Genomic DNA, 13648 nt, shown 5'->3' with positions numbered 1-13648 from the left:
AGAGAGAAGGAGACACAGAACCAGAAGCAGGCTCCAGGCTCTGAGCTAGCTGTCAGCACAGAGCCTGAGGCGGGGCTCGAACCCATGAACGTGAGATCTGACCTGAGCCAAAGTTGAAGGCTTAACCGACTGAGCCACCCAGGCGCCCAAGAAATAGAAAATTTAAATAGACCCATAACCAGTAAAGAAATTGAATCAGTAATCAAAAATCTCCCCAAAAATGAGTCCAGGGTCAGATGGCTTTCTAGGGGATTCTACCAAATATTTAAGTGTTGGAGCACCTGGGTGGCTCAGTCGGTTAAGTGTCTGACTTCAGTTCAGGTCATGATCCCACAGTTCGTGGGTTCGAGCCCCATGTCAGGCTCTGTGCTGACAGCTAGCTCAGAGCCTGGAACCTGCTTCAGATTCTGTGTCTCCCTCTCTCTCTGCTCCTCCCCTGCTCACTCTCTCATTCTTTCTCAAAATAAATAAATTTTTAAAAATTCAAAATAAACTATTTTCTTTCAAAAATAAACAACAGGTGCCGGAGTGACTCAGTCAGTTAGGCATCCAACTCTTGATTTCGACTCAGGTCATGATCTCATGGTCATGGGATGAAGCCTCACATTGGGCCCACACTGAACCAAAATAAATAAATATTTTTTTAAGTAAATAAGAACGCATCAGTTTAAGTGTTGGATGTCAGACAAATGATACTCTATTTTACACAAATACTTTATAATGGACATATAGTGATGAAAAACAATAGACATTACGAGAAAGATTTCAGAGTTGCTTTGAAAAAATCCTTTTGACAAGATTAAAGCCATTCTTTTTTATAATGCATTGCCTACTTTTATAGGACTGACTGCTGATGCCAGAGTGATAATAAACAGAGCCCGGGTGGAGTGCCAGAGTTATAAGCTTACCGTCGAGGATCCAGTCACTATAGAATATATAACTCGCTTCATTGCAACCTTGAAGCAGGTAAGCCAGTATTCCCACAGATTTCTTCAGGCTTTCTTCTTTTGCATCATTATGGTTCCTATCATGGGAATACTATAATCACTCCAGTCATTTACTCTATTAAATCTCCTAAACTCCTTATTACCTTCTCACATTTACTTCACATTGACTTTCTATTCCAGTGGACTGGATTAATTTGATCATTAGAAATCTCAATCACTATCAATGCTGGGAATTATTTTAAAATTGAAAAGAGCAATAAATCTCATATTTTAAGAGGATTTCTGTACTTTTGGAGATACAGTAATGAAAACCTTTTTTTTTTCTTCTTTTAAATGTACTAAAGAGATACTCATGATTCTTTCACCTGCAAACCTAAACAAAACTGATTGTGTTTGGATTTGACTTCTGAATCTATACATAATACACAGGTTGGCATTGTGTATAATCATGATGTATATAAGTATTTGTTCTCTTACTATCATTTCATGTGCCCTTTATGTACGCTGGTATAGTCCTAATGCATACTTACCATTCTTACTAACTATGTAATACTATTTCCAGTTGCTCAATGGAAATTATTTATATTGTTTCCAGTTTCTTTCCCTTTCTCATTCTCTTTCTCAATTTAGTACTTTAATGGCGTTACTCTATCTTTGTCACAGCTTTTAGTTTTCTTTTTTGAATTATATTGTTAAATAAATTTTCAGGATGAGATTACTAGATTAGAGATTGTAATTGGTTTTAAGACTCTTGTTATAAGTAGCTAAATTGCTTGCTTAAAAAATTGAACCAATTTTTATTGTGCAACCAGCAATACACATATATATCCATTAAGGATCATCAGCCTTGAGTTTCCATTTTTCTTTTATTTCACAAATAAGTATGACATAGTACTGTGATAGTTGTTTTAATTTGTATTTTATAGTTAGTAGTGAGGTTGATTTTTTTTCCCACATGTTCATTTGCTATTTTCATTTCTTCTAGAGTAAACTATCTTTCCCTTTGATAGGAACTTTGGTGGTTAAGAATGTGCCTCCAGGAGCACATTGGGGGTTTGAATCCTGGCTTTACTACTTCCTAGTTAATGCCATGAGCACACTATTTAGACTGATTTTTCTTAATTTTCTTATTTATGGAACAAACATTACAATAATACCTACTTCGTTGAGCTCCATTATGGATTAAATGATTTAATACACTTAAAGCATTTAGAATACTTTCTGGCATGAATTTTGCCATTGTCTCTCCATGTAGAGATTTTTTTTATAGACTATATATTCTTTTTTTTTAGACTATATATTCTTAATACTAAACTATTAGACTATATACTTATAAAAAATTACCCTATTTTGTTTTTTAATTTAATTCATGTTTCAAGGAAGTCCAACATTTTTATACTTTTCTAGTTTATTTGCTTTGATTTTCTCAGTAGTTAAAAAGGTATCCACCAAAAAACAAGATGTAGAGCATTTGTACATACAAGGTTCCCAATTGTGGATTTAGTTTTTCCTCTAGAAATATACAGGCTACACATAGAACATTTAATATACATTGTAAACCTATAAAAGTGGGGTTGTTACTGGGAAGGGGCCTGGGGCTCTGAGACAAAAGAGATCTTTTATGTACTCCTTTTGGACTTTTAAATTATTTTAACTCTATGCAAATACCACTTATTTATTAAAGGGAAAAAGACCATGGCTGATTAAGCAAATAAAAGGCCTCTCCTCTGAGGTATATTTACAAAACATCTACCTCATACCTTTGTGCGAACTAGGAATATTAAGAAATACAGGAGAATAAAGACATAAATCCTACGCTTTAAGAGTTTATTTATATTTGCAGCACAACTATTTGCATTCAAAATTTGAAGTGGCTAATAAAAATATATAATAATAAAATGTAAAAATGAAAAAAAGGCATGGGCTTGAGCTTCCTTTCAGGGCTGTCCTGTGCACAACTTTTCAGAGCACCAGTCTCAGAATTAGCTGGGAATTCCACTCCCAGGAAGTTCCTGGCACTAACGTAAAAAAAAAAAAAAAAAAAATACAATTGGTTTCCAGTGCCCCTTGTCTGGGAGGAAAAAACGCTTTTTTGTCCAGAGAGACAAAGGTTTCCTTGTTTGGGAACTGAAAGAAATCTCTTAGTTGGGTTTTATGTAGCAATAACTTAGCACAGAATGAACAGAATATACTTGATAATAATACAAAGTAAAAATATTGATTACAGTGACAGCTGTAGTATCTCTCAGAGTAAGCCCCAAGGACTTCCTTCCAAAGCACAGCTCACTACAGTCAGCTTTACTAGGTGGGAACCAAAATGGTGTGGCATATACAGTTCTCCACTATATTAACACGATTATAATCTAGTTATGTTACCAAAAAGCATGTAGAATGAGAAAACAGTTTTAAGATCATATGTAAGCACTCATTATTTAATTTTACACAGTGTATGCATTAATTTCATTAAAATTCCATCATGGATTGAAGTTAGTCCATAAAAAGTCAGAGGATCTTAAATACAGAATAAGAATCAATGAAGATTATAATTTTGGCAAGAATACTTTATATACTGTTAGAATTTTTTAGTTGGTAAGTAATAGTGCTGTTCCTTGTATGGCCTCATACAAAAAGTAGTTATAAAAACATTTTATTTTTCAGAAATATACACAAAGCAATGGACGAAGACCTTTTGGCATTTCTGCCTTAATTGTAGGTTTTGACTACGATGGCACCCCGAGACTGTATCAGACTGATCCCTCTGGTACTTACCATGCTTGGAAGGTAAATCATGAATTTGTTAATATATTTTAGAAGTTAAGTAAATGTATTCACAGTAAACATTTTATCATTTTCAAGGACATGACAAAAATTACATGGCATTAAAATATTGATGGTTTTTGATGGATAGAGAAACACTTCGGTTTATTAATCACAAGGTCTTTTACTTTAGAAAAGATGTGATAAACCTAAGTGTATATAAATGGCCAAATGAGAGATATATCCAGTTCCTATTCTTCATTCATTCTTCCAAATAAATACTGCATCATACAGATGCTTGCTTTGAGTAGAAATATTCTTTCTGTGGGCGCCTGGGAGGCTCAGTAGGTTAAGTGTCCAGCTTCCGCTCAGGTCATGATGTCACGGTCCGTGAGTTCAAGCCCCACGTCGGGCTCTGTGCAGACAGCTCAGACAGAGTCTGGAGCCTGCTTCAGACCTTCTCTCTCTCTCTCTCTGCCCCTCCCCTATTCATTCTCTGTCTCTCTCTCAAAATAAAATAAAGACATAAAAAAAAAAGAAATATTCTTTCTGCTTTTAATACATATTTGAATGAGCATTTAAATCCCACAGTGAAATATTTAACGTGTCCTCTATTCTAGGAGAATTGGAGTACCCCAAACTATGAATCTACATGTATATGGCAGTACATTACAATTGTCTCGACATAATTCTTGGAATGTAGTTTGTTTTCTGGATGAGTTGTCATTCTTGTTTCAGTACCTAAATACTAACTTTGCTTAATAGTACATTCAAATGTAATATGAAAGTCCAGGGTCTAGGGAAACTAGTGACAGTTTCCAGAAATAAATTTTTGTATATTCTCATATATAAATATAGAAGTACCCCATAAAATCTAAATAATTTTTTACATTATTAAAGTTTAAACACCCAAGCTTTAAATAATTTCCTGAGGGTGCCTGGGTGGCTCAGTCAAACATCTGATCTTGATTGTGGCTCAGGTCATGATCTCATGGTTCCTGAGGTTGATTTCCACGTCAGGCTCTGCACTGACAGCATGGAGCTGACTTGGGATTCTTTTTCTCCCTCTCTGCCCCTCCCCTGCTCACACACACTTACTCTCTCTCAAAATAAATAAATAAACTTTTAAAAAATATCATGAAGTATTTATTTTACTGTTCTTAAAAGCCAAATAGGGCACCTGGTGGCTCAGTCATTAAGCATCTGACTTCCGCTCAGGTCATGATCTCACAGTTCATGAGTTCAAGTCCCACGTTGGGTGAGCTCACCCTGTTTTGGGTGAGTTCGAGCTTGAGCCTGTTTCAGGTAAACATGAGCCCTGTTTTAGATGAGCCCCACTTCTCTCTGTCTCTCTCTCTTCCTCCTTTTCTCTCTGCCCCTCACTCACTTGTGCACTCTCTCTCTAAAAAAATAAACAAAATTAAAATTAAATTAAAAAATAAAAACCAAATAAATTAAATTAGGTCTCTAGTAACTAAAGGAGTTGACTTGGGCTGACCACACCCATGCTGTCTTATAAACTGATTAACCTGGCCAGTGAAACAGTGGATTATATTCTTGCCATAAAGATCTGAATACTTGTTGTTAGCTACATACCTTCTTTTAAGTTACCTGGACAAACTAATTGGTAATCAGAAATTGTTAATTTACCTGCCTCAAATACCAGGCTTTTTTCTGCCAACTTAAGAAATCTTTTACATGTACTAGATACCTTAGGCTTCCCAAATCTATACTTTAAACAAGTTCTTAACTCAGCCTTTCTTGAAATATTTTGAAGTCTGCCATCTTCTGTTTGTATTAGTATTACATCATTACATTTTATTTCAATATCATAACATAATAATTTCCAAGTTTACATCATTTCCATTTTGTTTGCTCCCTAGGGTCATACAGAGAAGCATTCTTATTTCAAAGTCAACTCGTTAGGAAAATCATGGAATCTTTTTAATTTGGGGGCATTCATTTATCATTTAGGTCTGACACTCTGCTTTGCTGTGGTGTCTGCCGGCAGAGGGTGTGAACAGTATGTGCACACCTGCGCGCACGTACACCCTGTTACCACTTCACTGCCTTCACATCTTACAATTTTGGTTAAATCAAATGCAACTTTAAAAAATTATAACAAAAAATGTTTGAAAACTTTTTTATTTTTATTTTATGTATTTGGTAAGTGAGATTCAGGAGTCAAGTGATATTTTTTAAGTTCACACTACTAGTTAAGAACAAAACTGTCATTAGAACTCAAGGTCTTCTGCCTTATTAGTACAGTGCTCCTTCCACCGCATCATGCTTAGGCCAAATCATTCTTTATGTGAGTGTTATTCCATAAATTCTGATATCTAGTCTTGAAAGGCAGAATAAAATCTCCAGGTTTTATTTCTGTTTGGGGGAAACTATATATAGCACTTTAGCCATGAGATCAGATGTTTTGGCGGTTTTTTTTTTTTTCTCATTTGTGGGGTTTGTTTTTTACTCTGACCTACTATACCAAGGAGCCTGATAAGGTGATACAGGGGCCATTGAGGACACAGCTGTGGTACCACATGGAGACACCACTTTCACAATGCTAGGATATAGATTTTTTATAAGGCGCAGAGAGAGGACATGTGACATGGATTGTACACATGGGACGTTAAAAATACAAACTGTGGCCCCTTGACCTGTTCTAGAAATGAGGACAGAAATAGCTGATAACCAGTACTCCGGGTGGTTTGTTGAGGTTCTTTATCTGGCACGTTAACACAAACTTTTCTTTTTTTTTTTCTTTAAGATTATGGTCCACTAGTGACCCTGTCTTAATGGATTATAGAGCCTTCCATTAACTTTTTTCACTTTATATGGGAATAATAAGAAAGATCTCCAGAAAATCTCCCGCGTACTAGACAACTCCCTGGTGCCACTGTATAATAGTAACTCTGTTTTCCTTGATAACCAGAATAAATCATACCATCCTCACAGTAACCCACTGTTTGCCCACTGGTTCAAAGGCATGCGGAGTCCAGAAAGGCCAAGCGACTGTCTCAGCTTCTAGTTCAGCAAAGTTTTTGTTATATCCCCGAGTAGAACACCGCCTCTTCTCCATCCCCTACCACGCTGCCCACTTGGGAACTAGGACCTTTACACTAATACAACGTAAGAAGCAAAAATTTTGTTAGCAGGCCATCGGGTTCAATGAGACATCTGTCCCTTGACTCTTAGATCTGTGGCTGTGTTACTGGTTCCTGTTTCCAGGCACACAGGATTTTGTCGAACAGAAACCTGGCTCCATAAAATGCTGTCCCTGCCCCTCCCAGTGCTATAACCGAGTCTTCAGTTGGCTACTCCCTATTTTTTATCAAGCTGGCTTCTTTAGGATTAGAGAACCTAAGACCAGGGAGTCCCATGGGCACAAGGATATTCCCTCAGTTCCTCCTTGGTCACCAGCAGTGTTTTGTAGGATACCATCACAGTGAAGAAAACATTCAGCAAATTCACAGAAAATGAGGCATTTGGTACAGAGAAAGAGAACTTTCCAGAGTAAGTTTCTCTTCCAGGAAAGCCATATAGCTGCCCCTTGTGTGACAGAAGAGTCTTAGGAAATCAGGTAGCCATGTAGTTCTGGCAGTATCCAGATGAGTAAAGACACCCTTTCTGAAATATCTTTCTTCTTCTTTATATTTTCATATTGCAGAAAAAAATTCTTTTTACTTGGAGTAATGGGTTCTGGGGTTTCACATATTACATTAAATTATATTAATCAAAAATCCTCCTGCTATAACCACATAGAATGTTAGAATGATCATTAACGTATTTTTAATGCATAGCTGAGCTTACAAAAAAGACAAAATCCTAAAGGGGCCAGAAATAAAGAAGAAATTGAGTATACCAGAGCAGTAAGCCTGTGAGTTGATGATATATATCTCTGTGCCAGGGATAATATAGTGTAAGGTTCCCACGGATAATTCACTATCAAAAGTTTACAAAGTAAAATATATAAACAGTCCATCATTTAACAAATATTTTGTCTAGGGGCGCCTGGGGGTCTTAGTCAGTTAAGTGTCTGACTCCTGATTTGGACTCAGGTTATGATCTCACGGTTCATGAAATCAAGCCCCACTTTGGACTCTACGTTGATAGTGCAGAACCTGCTTAGGACTCTCGCTCCCTGTCTCTCTCTCACCCTCCATCACTCACATGTGCACACTCACACACACCCACACACCCGCTCTCTCTCAAAAAAAAAACTTAAAAAAAATCCATCTATAAATATTTGAATTACATATCAAATATTGTTCTAGGTTCTGGGGATACAGAGGTGACAAAAATACGTACAGATGGTATATATGTAATATAAACCCTTTGGGGGATAAAGAGAACAGGTTGGGAAGATAGAATTGATTGGTAGGTAAGGTAATCCGGGAAAGCACCTTTGAAAAAGTGACCTGAAGAAAGTAAAGAAGCAAGCCAGGTAGATCTTCCTGTGATATTCCAGACAGGAACCAATAAAGCAGCAGTATGTTCCATATCTATGAGATATAAGCTCTATGCAGAGCATGGGACTGTGCTGTGGTGAATCCAGAAAGTGATGGATGAGGTAAGAAGCAGGAGGGAACTAATAAATCTTACAGGGTCCAAAGGCCATGGTAGGACTTGCGTATTAAATAGAGTGATGTAGATTGATTTTGCCGTTTGATTTTTTTACATAATAGAGTAACATAATCTGACTTGTATATTTTTAAAGCATCTGTGTGGCTGCTGTATTGAGAATAGATTGTATGGTAAGGTATTGAAGGCTGTGTTCAATAATAATCTAGATCAGGGGCACTGGACCAGTGAAAGATGGGGAAGGTCCAGCATAGTCTGTGAAGGAAGAGAACCCAGAGAGTGGCATCCTGGATCACAAGGGAAAACACTATTCCAAGAAATGTTGATCAGTTGAGCCAGTGCCACTGATGAGTCAGATAAAAAGTGAAATGATAGGATTTGGCAATGGGCAGGTCATTGGTGACCTTGAAAGGAAGTGTCATGATGATGAGAGACTGATCAGAGTGGATTTAAAAGAGCTGAAGGAAAGTTCAACAATCATCAAGCTTTCGTACTTTTTGTATGAGACCACACAAAGGATAACACTATTACTCATCAGCTAATAAATTCTGATAGTAAGTAAAGTATTTCTTTCAAAATGACCTTGTCTATCAATTTTTATTCTGTATATCTTTAAGATATACAAAGATATATCTGCAAGGTATTGTTTTGGCTTTTAACAACAGTGAGACGAACGTCATAACCACTACACTACGGAAACGGCTTAACAGTGATGTGATGATTCTTAACACATAAGGATTTATTTTTCTAATATAATTAGAAGTTTCAGGATAGATGCTCACTGGTGTTTGAATCCTTTATTATCTTAGTCTTTGTCCATGCTCTCAGAGTGGTTGCTAGATCTCCAGCCAACCTGTCTGCATTCCAGGCACCAAAGGTTTCTAGAAATTCCACCCATTTATTTCCACTTATATATCCCCACTGATAGCTGGGGCTAGGAAATCATACTTTTCAGCAGGCATATTGCCTAGAGTTCTGTCACAAAGGAAGAACACATATTGGGGTTGGCTGCTGATCGTTTTTGCTCTAGAAAATTATCATTAATCATTATGGGAAGGCAGAAAAAAATACTGCAAGACTAACAGAGTCCTCTGAAGTGGGCTGGAGGCGTGGGTGATGGGTTTAGAGGAATGGTGGGGACTTGTGTGTGTTAAGGTTTTAGGAAACCAAGTCAAGTAAATAAGAATTAATGAATTTTTATATCAGCAATTAGAAGAATTGGACAGGAAAGTCACCAAGAATTTATAAGGTGACCTTTAATAGCTCAGTGATATTTTTGGATAAACTACTACCTTATGGTCTTCCTCTCAGGGCAACACCTAGTTAACCCCACAAAAAATAGTAGCTACTAATACTCCAAAGTCATATCAATCTGAAGTCTTTACCTTTGAACTTAGTGAAATTTCCAGGCCACAAGACTCAATTTAAAATTTGCATTTGTTGCAAAGTGGATGGACCTTGAGGGTGTTATGCTAAGCGAAATAAGTCAGGCAGAGAAGGATAGATGCCATATGTTTGCATTCATAGGTCTAACAGGAGAGACCTGGCAGGGGACCATGGGGAGAGGAAGGGGGAAAGAGAGTGGGGGAGAGTGAGAGATACAGATCAAGGGAGACTACTGAATACTGAAAACGAACCATGGACTGAGGGGGGAGGGGAAGGGAGGGAGGGGGGGTTGGTCATGGTGGGGGGCACTTGTGGGGAGAAGCACTGGGTATTATATGGAAACCAATTTGACAATAAACTATTAAAAAATTTCACAGCTACTTATTTTAATCCTCTGAAATATAAAGGCATAGAAAAATTTCCTTGAAAAAATTCTGCTAACCAGAACGATATACTGTGAGGCAGTATAAAAGGTATGCTTTCATGCTCACTTCCTAAAATCTCTTTTGAGATCTCTTTCTTCTAATCAAAGCTAACCACAACCACTTAGAACTAAGACTCTGCCTCATTCACTGCCAGAATCCTTCAGTGAAAGGAAGGGCCTTTCTGCTACTTCTTCTCACTCTCTAAAGTTATCAAAGCAAAGGTCATGAGGCAGCATGGTGTATAAAGTTCAAAGCTTGGAGTGTCAATTCAAACGATTTGGTTTCAAAGTTCAGCTCTTCTACTTACCCCGCATTCCATGATCTTGGGAAAGATTACTTAAGTAACTGGTTCGCAAATTAGGGGGGTTTTGTACCCACTAAGAGACAGTTGGCAATATCTAGAGACATGTTTGGTTGTCACAACTGGAGTTGGGGATACAACTGGCACCTAGTGGATAGACTGCTACACATCTTACGGTGCACAAGGCAGTGCGCCACAGCGAAGAATTATCCAACTATTAATGTTAATGGTGCTGAGGTTGAGAAAGCTCGTTTTAACCTTTCCAAGCCCCCATTTCTTCATTTATGAGTTGGGGTCAGTAATAGTGACTATTTAATTATTTGTATGATGCTTGAATGAGATAACTCATGTAAAATACTTAGCACAGTGCCTGGCACATAAGTGCTCTGTTAATATAAATTACTATTATCATCCTCATTATCATCACTAATACTCATCTAGATATTGAGACGGTCCTATTCATGTAAACAGTGTCGTCTTCATGCCAATGTCCTTTTTCCCTTTTTCTTTCTTCTTTTTGTACTGTATTACGAAGTTATACCTAATTTCCTCTCTACCTCTCTTGGAATTTCAACTCTTTCAGTCTTTTCTGGTTACCAAGGAGTTGGGAGCCATTAAAGGAGCAGAAGGCATTCACCAGGACAAGACGTTGGCATGTTTGAAGATAAGTCATGCCACCATTACAGATTATTCATGTAGTAACAAAATGAGCTGCTGAAATGTTAGCTAATTTTTCAAAACTACAATTTTCATTTAGTAATTACAGTAAGAAATGTGATCATAAACTCTAAACTTCATTGAGTAACCATAAATTCAGCCATATTGCAATGATACTGATAATTGTCTTATTTTTCAAGGCAAAAGCAATAGGCCGAAACGCTAACACTGTCCAAGAATTTCTAGAAAAGAATTACACAGAAGATGCTATAGCAAATGACAATGAAGCTATCAAATTAGCAATAAGAGCTTTGCTAGAAGTAAGTGATCTAATAAAACATTTTCAGAAAAACATGTCTTTTTTCTGATCTGTTCACTTCAAAAAATAAAATTTACTATAGTAATTCTAATATTGTGCTTGTTTTACATTAGGTTGTCCAGTCTGGTGGTAAAAACATTGAACTTGCTATAATAAGAAGAAACCAGCCTTTGAAGGTAAGTCATTAACCAAAGAAGAAAAAACACATGTAGTATAAAGTAATTTAACAACAGTTGAATCTTGTCAAAATGTCGATGCCTGTGAATCTTCATTAAAAGCCTGAAACATCCATTAGCATCCACTGATACCATGATGACTTCTGTTTTGTTTCTGTAGGCTAATGTTCACCAGTTTACATGTGCTTATTGTGAGCATATGCCTATCCCTGGTCCTTCGTGAAGACTTAGAGGTGCTAAGATCTGTATGTAGGCTTATCCCATTTAGTATATATTCTTCTAAGTAGGAACCCCTACCGAGCCAGTTATATGTGGGGTTAGTATAGAATATTGCCTATGGGTATTTATTCCCAGCACCATAAACAAGCCTACCTTGGTGGTGCTGAGGATTCAGTTCCAAACACTGTTATTAAGCCACTCTTGCAGGGGCACCTGGTTGGCTCAGTTGGTTGAGCATCTGACTATTGATTTCAGCTCAGGTCATGATCTCACAGTCATGGGATTGAGCCTCGAGTCAGGCTTCATGGGCATGGAGTCTGCTTCAAAGATTCTCTCCCTCAACCCTGGCCCACTCTTGTAACCTGAGCGCACTCTCTTTAAAAAAAAAAAAAAAAAAAAAAAAAAAGGTGAATATTGCAACAAAATAAGTCAAATGAGTTTTTTGGTTTCCCAATGTATGTGAAAGTTATGCTTATACTATACCGTAGTCTCTTAAGTGTGCATTTTTTTCTAAAACCTAGCAATGTACCTAATTTAAAAATACAATACAAGGACGCCTGGGTGGCTCAGTCAGTTGAGTGTCCAACTTTAGCTCAGGTCATGATCTTATAGTTCGTGGGTTCGAGCCCCACATTAGGCTCTGTGCTGACAGCTCAGAGCCTGGAGCCTGCTTCCGATTCTGTGTGTGTCTCTCTCTCTGCCCCTCCCCTGCTCATGATCTGTCTCTCTCTGCCTATCAAAAATAAAGAAATGTTAAAAAAAATTTTTTTAATAAATTAAAAACACAATACTGTGGTGCCTGGGTGGTCAATTGGTTGAGCATCGGACTTCAGCTAGCTCATGATTTCACGGTTTGTGAGTTCAAGCCCCGCATTGGACTTGGCTTGCTGCTGTCAGCTAGACAATATTTGAGCTGTCAATGAGTCATAATTTCTGATCGCAGGTCACCATAACAAACGTAGTAATTTCAAAAAACTTGAAACATGAGAATTACCAAAATGTGCCACAGACACAAAGTGAGAAAATGCTGTTGGAAAAATGGTGCCAATAAACGTGCTTGATGGAGGGCTGCCACATACCTTCATTTTGTAAAAAATGCAGGGGCACCTGACTGGCTCAGTTGGTAGAGCATGTGACTCTCGATCTCAGGGTTGTGAATTCAAGCCCTATGCTGGGTGTAGAGCTTACTTAAAAAACAAAAAAAGAAACTAAAATCCCAAGAATTATTTAAAATGCAGTATTTGCAATGCACAATAAAACAAGGTGTTCTGTAGAAAGTAGTTATTCTTCCTGTCCTTCTAGATCTTCTGAAAATCAAGATATGCTTCCAGCCAATGTCATTCAGCTACCATCAGTGTAATTATTGGCCCTCCAGGCTTCTAACATAATATTATCCTTCACTATGTCAAAAACCCTCCACTCCTCTTGATTATCTACTGATTTTATCTATTTTCTCTACTTTTCACTTAGAAGTGCCTTGAGCCTCTGTAAAACATAAATTTTAATACCTAGTGTGATAACCTTTCCATCTTTCTTTGTGGCAAGTCTAGCATTGTTATTTGTATACCTTTTGTTAACCATTATGGGTTAAAACTGCTGAAGCACAAAATAAATTATCCAGAGTATTTTGATAGAGGACTCATTGGCTAAAGAATATTTGAAATTTGGTTCCCTATTGTTCCTTAGGTAGAACTGTGCAGAGTACAGTTGGCCAGCTCTCTAGCTGAGAGTGTAAAAAGCACTTAAAGCATGGGAAACAATATGAAAAGTATACTAAAAAGGATTATTTTACATATACTTTGTGTTTGGAAGGAAGTATGTCAAGGGGACATAGTATTGAAGTCAGTGATGGGTGGAGCAGCGGGATTTTTGTTTTT

General features: G+C 37.3%; 1 protein-coding gene across 3 annotated transcripts in view; it reads left to right on the top strand.

Moving 5' to 3' along the window:
- Positions 1-13648, top strand: part of PSMA8 (proteasome subunit alpha 8) — a 46136-nt gene that overhangs the window by 30154 nt on the left and 2334 nt on the right. For 2 of the 3 annotated variants that reach the window (XM_029921535.1, XM_029921534.1), the window contains exons 4-7: positions 842-966; positions 3606-3728; positions 11258-11377; positions 11490-11552. In XM_029921535.1, the coding sequence (XP_029777395.1) occupies positions 842-966; positions 3606-3728; positions 11258-11377; positions 11490-11552 (431 nt within the window). Of the gene's footprint in view, positions 1-841; positions 967-3605; positions 3729-10983; positions 11213-11257; positions 11378-11489; positions 11553-13648 lie in introns of those variants that run through there. The other variant, XM_029921536.1, reaches the window with a different exon arrangement.

Source organism: Suricata suricatta, chromosome 14 (genome assembly GCF_006229205.1).
Source record: "Suricata suricatta isolate VVHF042 chromosome 14, meerkat_22Aug2017_6uvM2_HiC, whole genome shotgun sequence".
Taxonomy (NCBI): domain Eukaryota; kingdom Metazoa; phylum Chordata; class Mammalia; order Carnivora; family Herpestidae; genus Suricata; species Suricata suricatta.
This window is presented reverse-complemented; position numbering and strand designations above follow the sequence as displayed.